Source organism: Labeo rohita, chromosome 21, assembly GCF_022985175.1.
Source record: "Labeo rohita strain BAU-BD-2019 chromosome 21, IGBB_LRoh.1.0, whole genome shotgun sequence".
Classification (NCBI taxonomy): Eukaryota; Metazoa; Chordata; class Actinopteri; order Cypriniformes; family Cyprinidae; genus Labeo; species Labeo rohita.
Window position 1 is genome coordinate 22,103,063 of NC_066889.1, and position 9,256 is coordinate 22,112,318.

Here is a 9,256-nt window from a genome sequence, read left to right on the forward strand (position 1 = left end):
TTTATTGTTATGATCTAAAATTAAGCTTCTCTTTTAGGGGGAGGTTGGGCCGAGTGGTTCACCTGGTGAGCCAGGAGACGCTGGACCTGAGGTTAGACTGAAATCTTTGGATGTCAAAAGAATTGCTGAATTGTTGTGCTATTGTTGTTCTCATTATTCATATCTGTGCTTCAGGGAATTGCAGGTCCTAAAGGCGTGCGAGGTGATGCGGGGAAAGCTGGGACACAGGTAAAGATCACATCTTTGGATTTATATTCCTCCCCCAGATAATCTGTTCTTGATGGTTTATTCTTACGGGATCTCTTGAGGAAACTGGAAAACAACTAATTAGTTTTTATCTCAAGAGTAACTCATTAGTTTTCATACCTCTGCCTACAGGGAGGTATTGGCTTATTAGGTCCCGAAGGTCTTTTGGGCCCTAAAGGTCTCCCAGGGCCTGAAGGAGAGAAAGGAGACTCAGGAGATAAAGGAGAACCAGGGGTGGAGGTGAGTTTATAATGAACTCCACCAAGATGGAAACTCATGATTGCTTCTTTAAATTGCCGGTGAATCCACTACATGTTCAAAATGAAATCATTTCTTTCCTTTAGGGGCCAGACGGCCTGCAAGGTATTCAAGGACCACCAGGACTGCCTGGTTTGGAGGTACAGGCCATTAATATTGCATTTAAAAGTTGTTTAGTTAGAAGTTGAGGTGTTTTGGGCATGTCTGTGTATATAAATACAATATATGTGACTGATTAACCAAGTATATCAATTCAAATCTACTCTGTTAGGGTCAACAAGGTGAGGCAGGGGTACGTGGCTCACCAGGTCTGCCAGGAGTCCAGGTCAGTGCCCAGTGAGATAAAATATTTACAGCAAAGAGACAACAAATAGATTCACCTTATCTTTAATTCTGCTCTTGTTTTGAACTCTGCTGAATCATCAAGGCGCTTAATGAGTTTTGATTGTTGCAGGGCCGCACGGGTAACCCAGGACCTGAAGGAAGAGAAGGCGAGAAAGGAGAGAAGGTAAGGTCACAATGTTCTTTTGTCTGTCTTAATCCCTGTATGCTATCTAAAATAAAAGTTCTTCCTATGCCTTTGTCCTTGCTGTCAGATATGAGAACTGTGTTCGAGAATACAGATTTTCCAGGACTCTTATCTTCCGTTTTATTTTAAATTTGAATTTGCTTCTTGATGCATTTTTAGGGAGATCAAGGCAAGGATGGAGCACCTGGAAAAATTGGTCACGTTGGACGGAGGGTAAGATACAATATGCCTTAAAATGTGCCTTTACTGCTCTTTTAGACTATTAAACATTTTCAAATCTCTAAGTTAAAGCCAAAGAAGTTTCGAGATGTCATGTCATGAATGCACATTAGTTAGTTTAGACTCATGCAACGTTAGGAATATGGTGGTGATTATGATTGCTAAACTATTTTTTTTTGTTGATGCTTTGCATCTAAAGGGTAAACGAGGAAAGGCAGGGTTAAGGGGAACCAGAGGATCAAGAGGAGAAAAGGTCAGAGTTCAGAAATGATGTCAAGAATGAAAGTATGGCATTAAAATACATGACGCGTTAAATTCTTGAATGGACATACAGCATTATGGATTTCCTTCTTGGCTTCTCCATGTCCAATAGGGAGAAAGGGGAGATGTAGGAGAGAAAGGACTTCCTGGGTGGGGAGGAAGTATGGTAAGCTTAATACGCTTGATATCCTAAACTATCACAGCATTGTTGGAATTAATAAAATGGAAAAGTATTAAAACAGTTTAAAATCATTATCATGCATTGACCAAAAATTTTTTTCTATGCTTGATAGGGAATCCAAGGATTGAGAGGAGACCCTGGGGAGCAAGGTGTCAAAGGAGCAGAGGTGCTTTTCAAGTTTTACTCAGACAGGATCCTTTTTATGCAGATACCTTAGAAATGCATTATTATTATTGATACCTTAACCTGTTAATTATAGGGTGATAAAGGAGATCAGGGACCACTTGGTCCACCCGGGAAAGATGGCTTGAAGGTATATTGTATGAGAAGCACATTCAATGAATCTGCAGCCAATTCAGTTTCTTATAAGAGTATTTATTTGTTTTTAGGGGAGTATGGGGCCTCTTGGTCCTCCTGGACCCCCAGGTCCAAAGGGAGATCAGGTAAGATTTAAAATGTCTCATTAAACATGTATTGTTTTGTTTTTTGCCTTAGATACTGTAAGACGATGCATAATAATAGAATACAAAAAAATCCATTCTTTTTCTGTTTTATGTTGACGAATGTATATCTGAATTGCAGCACTGTCAATATTGATGAATACTCACAATTAATCTCTTTTTCTATCACTTGCTTTAATCAAAAGCAGCTTCTGAATTATTAAATATAATGTGTGTTTTTTTCCTTAAGGGAAATATTGGTCCTGCTGGGCCTAGAGGGGCACCCGGAATACCTGGCCTACCGGTGAATGTCTTTTTTTAATGTTTCAGCATTTAAACTATTAGCAAGCTGTGACTATTAAACTGTAGCCCAGTTTGCATTAACACATCTGCTGCTGGTGCATTTACCCGTGCTCTGTCCTTTCAAGATATGAAAGCACGGTTAATTCATTTTTAATGACAAAAGCAAGGACAGCGAAGTGCTTTATCGCAACCACTGCCTGTTGAAGATCGTTTATAATTTCTTCCTCTTTTATCTCTTCCTCCCTGCAGGGCTTGTTTGGAGACAAGGTATGAAATTTAATTTCCAAAGCTTTCATAGTCTGGTTAAAAGAAAATGTTGCAGATTAATTCAAATAAAAACACACAGAATTATTTTATGTTTAAGTTAACAAATAAAGGTTAGTTATGAAAATATCTCTTTTTCACTTTAATCCTAGGGACTTAAGGGGTTTCAGGGGCATCCTGGCCCTTCTGGAATGAGAGGGTTGCCGGTAAGATTGCACATCACGGCTTTGTAACAATATATGAATTAATTTCTTTCTTTATTAATTTATTTTTTCATTTAGGGTCCACCAGGGCCACCAGGGCCTGCTGGTGATTCTGTGAACTTGACCCTGACCCAGATCAAGGCAAGTTGTTTAAAATCTCAGTGACCCTTTTACTCTTATTTGCTGTGCTGATCATTAAATACCAGACATCATGTGATTATGGTCTTTGAATAAAGAGAGTGAACATTTTGTATATTGATATCATGTCAGAACTAAAATTTCTGCTATTCATCTTCAGCACACTGCAGTGACAGAGCATTACTAAAATGCAGATCACAAAAAAAGCAAATCAATTTCTCTTACTTTGTGTTCTCCAAAAGGACCTGATGTACAGTTCAGACAAACCCAATTATCCTCTGATTCAAACACTGTTGGACTCTCTGTACCGTGACCTTCGGCTGCTGGTGGACCCTCCGGACGGTAGCAAGGAGCACCCAGCATCTACCTGTCTGGAGCTGTGGCTGTGCCATCCCAACTACACCAGCGGTCAGAGCCCTATCTTTCATCTTTTCCATCTTTCAAAGTCTGTTTGTTCTTATTCCCCTTTGTGCTGTCTTTGAAAAATCTTTGAATTATGGTTGTATTTTTTTCTCTAAAAAAGTGATTATGCTTATCAAGTTTTAAACACTTTTGAAAAACATATGCTTAGTTACACTGACCCCATTTACACCTGGAATTAAGCACTGTCTCAGGCGATAAAATCTAAGGTGGACTGCACTAAGGTGTAAATGAGATCTGAGATAAATGGGATCTTTTTTGCACTTCCAAAGGTTAGTTAAAACAGCTGCTTGACTAAAATAACTAAGAAGTGTATGGAAGCCCATATCTGACACTGAATAAAAATAAAAGATTATTGCGGCTTTTTATTTTACATTTCTTCCTTTTTTCCTCAGAATTGTGATAGAAACTTGCAATTGCGAGTTATAAAGTCAGAATTGCGTGATATAAATTTACGAGTTTTTATCTTGCAATTCTGACTTTATTTCTCGCAACTGTGACTTCTCACAAATATGTTTATATCTCGGAATTCTGACTTTTTTCGCAGAATTGTGAGATATAAACTCACAATTGCGAGTAATAAAGTCAGAACTGTAAAATATAAACTCACAATTCAGAAATAAAGTCAGAATTGCATGTTTTTATCTTGCATTTTTCTCACAATTGTGACTTCTCAGAAATGTTTATATCTCACAATTCTGATTTTTTTTTTTCAGAATTGTGAGATATAAAGTCTAAAATTATTAAGTCCAATTTTGAGTGAAAATAAAATATATATTCTCAGAAATGCAAGTTTATATCTCATATATATCTTGCAATTGTGTGCTATAAAGTCAGAATTGTGGGATATAAACTTGTGAGTTTGTCTTGCAATTTTAACATTATTCATTTCTCAGAATTGCATGATTATATCTCACAATTTTGACTTTATAACTCGCAATCGTGAGTTTATATCTCACAATTCTGACTTTAAAGTTTGCACTTGCGAGTTTACATCTTGCTATTCTGACTTTTTTCTTAGAAAAAAAGAAGTCGGAATTGTGAGATAAAAAGTCACAATTCTACAGAACAGTGCGTGTGCACTATAAATATATATTTGAACTGTATGTTGTTTTGGATAAAATAATCTGTTAAATAACTACTTTTCTAACTTTTGCAGGTTTCTACTACATTGACCCAAACCAAGGCAGTCCTTTAGATGCTCTTTTGGTCTACTGTAACTTCTCAGAGTCAGGAGCAGAGACATGCCTTCATCCTAGAGATGCACACGTAATATCCTACTTAAAACCTCACTACTGTGTGACTTTAATGTCAAAGAACATCAAAATCTTATTATTGCTCTTTCAATTTCCACAGCTTCCCATAAGGACTTGGCTGAATGACTCAGGGAATAACAGCAAGTTCTACTGGTTAAGTTCACTGGAAGGAGGTTTTAAAGTAAGTAGTACTATATGGATCAGAGTTTGTGCTATGACAGGAGAGCGGCTGACTGTAGGAAAGTTTACCTAAAATACACTTTAAAAGTTGATAGTGTACTTTTATGGTACTTTTCGTGTTTTTCGGACCTTAATATCCTCATTTACTATCCAGTTTTGTTGTATGGAAAATAAAGCCTGGACATTGGCCAAAAAATAAATAAGAGAATGAATGAATGAATGAATAAATAAATAAAAATGTTTTGAGTGAAACAAGACTGATTAAATGATGACAGAATTTTTACATTTCACTGAACTCTGACACTTTAAAGGGGTCATCGGATGCAAAGTTCACTTTTACATGTTGTTTGAACATTAATGTCTGTTGGCAGTGCATGTACAAATCTACCCTACAATGATAAAAATCCATGCAGTGGTTTTTATATCATTTGTAAAAATAATTTCCCCTTTTTCAAATCAAGCCATTCTCAACATCTTGTCTGTGTGACGACAGACTGACAGAGGCCGCTCCCACGATAGACTGATTGACACGGCCGTCTTACCTTAGACCCACCTTGAATGAGCTGTAACAGTTCAATCGCCATTGTTTCGATGTCAGGGACGTAGACAAGAATGGCTCCTAAGCGATTGAGGTGTTCTGTTGTTGGATGTAATAATGAACACAGTATGTCTATGCTCGTGCGAATCATTCGTGATCCAGCTTCACTTACAGCAGAAGTGAGTATAAGGGTTTTTTTATGAATCTTTGCAATCGCCTTTCCTAATAATGTGCTAGTTAACAAGTTTTGTGGCTAAAAGCGGCTGAATGCAGCTAAAGTAAACAGGCTTGTCACTCCACAGAGGGAAGAGAGGGGCGGGGTAAGCAGAGCTCATTAGCATTTAAAGCAACATCCACCTGAATGGGTTGATTTTTGCAGAGCTGATTTTGGCAAGGTAAAAAGGGTGTTTTTTACATTACCATTGAGAAATTTTAACCAAAGCATGCATAGACTTTTCATTAAGACCGTAAAGAATCATATTAACTTGTGGAAAATGAGCATCCGATGACCCTTTTAATGCTTTAACATCTTTAATTTATTGTCAAGGTTAATAGCTGCTAATAATGTTGTTCTTATTACCCATAAAATTCTTGCTATTCACTGATTTATGTTCAGTTTTAAGCCCTTTTGTTTCACACAGTAAACTGTGTCCTTCAGTTTTGCCATCAAAACCCATCTGTCTATCTTTGGCCAGTTTGAGTATCCAGCCCTCAGTGTGGTCCAGCTGCGGTTTCTGCAGCTCCAGAGCAACAGAGCAGAACAGAGAGTGACGTACTCCTGTTACCCTGGTCACCGACTGGGCCAGACACAACGACAGGTCCAGTTCCTCACAAACGCTGTGAAGCAGAGCTATTTAGGAGAACTACAGGATTGTGTGGTATGTTGTTTCTAACAACACTAGTATTAAAAATGTGTTTTTTTTTATCACATTTTTGAAGGTGAATCATTTGTCTTTGGCTCGACCAATGCTGTAGTGAGTCAGTTTTTTTAATATACACTAGTGGAAGCCCATTTCTGCCACTGAAAAAAAAGGTAATTGTGACTTTTTATCTCACAATTCTGACTTTTTTTCTCGCAATTGCGAGTTTATATCTCGCAATACTTCTTTCTCGGAATTGATATAGATAGCTAGTGATGTAGACTCACATTTGTAAGAAAAATAAAAGTCAGAGTTGCTATTCTGCTATACTCTCAATTCTGACTTTTTTTTTTCTCAGAATTGCGTGATATAAACTCGCAGTTGTGAGTTGTAAAGTCAGAATTGTGTGACAAACGAGCAGTTGTGTAAAATTAAGTCACAATTCTCGCTATTTCCAAAAAAACGTCAGAATTGAGAGATAAAAACTAGAAATTCTGACTTTTATTTCTCACAAATGTATGTATCATGCAATTCTGATTTTTTTCTTGCAGTTGCAAGTTTATATCTTGCAATTGTAACTTTTTTCACAATTGCAGGATTTAAACTCGCAATTCTGAGGAAAAAAACAAATTTATATTGCGAGAGAGTTTATTCTTCGCAATTGCGAGATATAAACAAAAAAACTGGATTTGCAGGACTCAGAATAAACTCAGAATTCTGACTTTTTTCCAGAATTGCAAGGAAAAAAAGTCAGAATTGCATGATACAAACTCGCAATTGTGAGAAAAGTAAGAATTGTAACATACAGTCGGCGCCAATGGCCTTGTGGGCAGTATGCCGACATACAGAGCTGTTGCGCTGCGGGTGTCCCGAGTTTGAGTCCTGACTCGAGGACCTTTCCCGATCCCGCCCGCTTCTCTCTCTCCCACTTCGCTTTCTGTCCTGTATGATCTGTCCTATCAAAATAAAGGCAAAAATGCCAAAAACAAATCTTTAAAAAAAAGAATTGCGACATACGAACTGGCATTTGCAAGGAAAAAAATCAGAATTTTGAGTTCATATCCCACAATTCTGACTATATCTCGCTATTCTGACTTTATAAATCATGATTGTGAGTTTATATCATGCCATTCTGAGAAAAAAAGTTAGAATTGCAAGGTTGTATCACGCAATTCTGAAAATAAAAGTTAGAAATGCAAGATGTAAACTCGCAGTTGCAAGGAAAAAATTATTGTGAGATAAAAAGTCGTAATTACCTTTTTTTTATTTTTTATTCAGTGTCGGAAACGGGGTTCCATAAGCAACAGCTAAGTGGAAATATGTTTGGACTTCACCGTTAACAACCATTTCAAAACTGTTTGTATTTGTGTTTGTACCAGTCTGCAAAGGAAGTGGATCCTGGGCCGCGTGAGTCTGTGTTTCAGTTTGAAGACATGGACCTGCTTCCTCTACATGACATAGGAGTCTTGGGCAACAGCAGCTATGAGTTTGGCTTCACCATCAGCCCTGTGTGCTTCAGCTAGAGAAACACCATCTGATAATGGTCCTTCCTATGTGTTTCACCTTAAATATAAGCAAGCAACAAAGAGAAGAAAACAAGTCACTCTGAAGAGACCTCTACGGCTCGTGGTAAAGGAAATACTCTAGACAGTGACTCCACACAAGTGTCCTGTCTTTCCCGGTGCTGCCAGACAAATGGACAATATCCTTTTTTGTTTACAGGGACTTTTGGCTTTGTAATTGATGTACTGTTTTAATAATAATTTTATTTGTTTCAGCATTGTTTTTTTAATCACTAGCTGGTCTTGTAATAACGTTGAAGATGAAGCTTGAAGCATAACAAGTGTAATGACAGGGTTCTGACGTGACCACTATGTGGTTGCATGCTCCAAGTTTCAGCTGTATACTACTTAATCACGTACAAAAGGTTACCGAGGATTAACCAGTTATTATTCTAAGAGTTTGCATTATAAGGCAAGTGCATGAATGACACTTTTTCCCCTCTTGTTTAAGTGTCAAACTTGAATTGTAGGACTGCAATGAACAAAGCGTCCCAGTGAGGACACAGCTAACCTGTGATGAGGTTTGGATATCAGGAAGTCTGCGCTACCTTTCTGTGTTCTCTGTTCTTGTCATGATTTTGAAATGGTCATATTGCTTAAATATGTGTGTTAGACAATTTATGGGTGCTAATATTTACGACACAGCAGTAATAGTTGTTTTAGAAAAAAGGAAGAAGAATACAATACTGCAGCAAAGCTAGTTAAAAAAGTCATAAATGTGCATTATGGATATGAGACAAATTTCGTACACATGCATAAAGTCATACAGACAGTGTCCTTCAGTTCACATTTACTGTATGTAGGTCTCAGGGAGCACTTACAAATATGACATAAATGTAAGAAAGTAGACAAACGATGTTAGTAAAATAGATTGATTTCATAGAATATGTTTCAGTTAGTCCAACAAAGCCAAATTTAAGTGTCATTCATCGTTTTAAAACAGTTATCATTAATAATCACTTTGAATTTAGGCACAGGTGCTTTGTTTTGGAAAAAATATTTGTTCAGTAACATTTTGTAATGTATATTGTGTTTTCTATGTATTTGTGGTGACATCAGAAATCACATGCTGGTCATCTGTTTGAGTATCAGCCATAAAAAGTGCATTAATGTATCATTTAAATCGTGTTGGACAATTTTGTATATCATTGTGTGAAACACGAACGTTTCTTAAAAAAGCTTGTCAAGTTGTGTTTTTCCTCTTCAAACAGCAAAACGTGCTAATTAGCGATTTAAGGGTATTAAAATACTTAATATATAATATTACATATATTTTGTAATTTGGCTGCATGTAGCAGACATCTACGATTTCCAAATGTAAGTCTGTTTATTTGTGGTAACGTTTTTTCATTTGATTAATAATCAAGCATTATAAAAATATATATTTTATAATAAAAA

General features: G+C 36.9%; 1 protein-coding gene across 1 annotated transcript in view; it reads left to right on the forward strand.

Annotated features, from left to right (window-relative positions):
- si:ch211-196i2.1 (collagen alpha-1(I) chain) overlaps positions 1-8,984 on the forward strand; it is a 69,895-nt gene extending 60,911 nt beyond the window's left edge. The window contains 21 exon segments of the mRNA XM_051093535.1: positions 38-91; positions 175-228; positions 379-486; positions 591-644; positions 776-829; positions 959-1,012; positions 1,193-1,246; positions 1,452-1,505; positions 1,626-1,679; positions 1,807-1,860; positions 1,954-2,007; positions 2,084-2,137; positions 2,385-2,438; positions 2,687-2,704; positions 2,854-2,907; positions 2,983-3,045; positions 3,285-3,450; positions 4,622-4,731; positions 4,819-4,899; positions 6,132-6,314; positions 7,676-8,984. Of these exon segments, the coding sequence (XP_050949492.1) occupies positions 38-91; positions 175-228; positions 379-486; positions 591-644; positions 776-829; positions 959-1,012; positions 1,193-1,246; positions 1,452-1,505; positions 1,626-1,679; positions 1,807-1,860; positions 1,954-2,007; positions 2,084-2,137; positions 2,385-2,438; positions 2,687-2,704; positions 2,854-2,907; positions 2,983-3,045; positions 3,285-3,450; positions 4,622-4,731; positions 4,819-4,899; positions 6,132-6,314; positions 7,676-7,819 (1,575 nt within the window). The 3' untranslated portion in view covers positions 7,820-8,984.
- Positions 8,985-9,256: the final 272 nt, after the last annotated feature.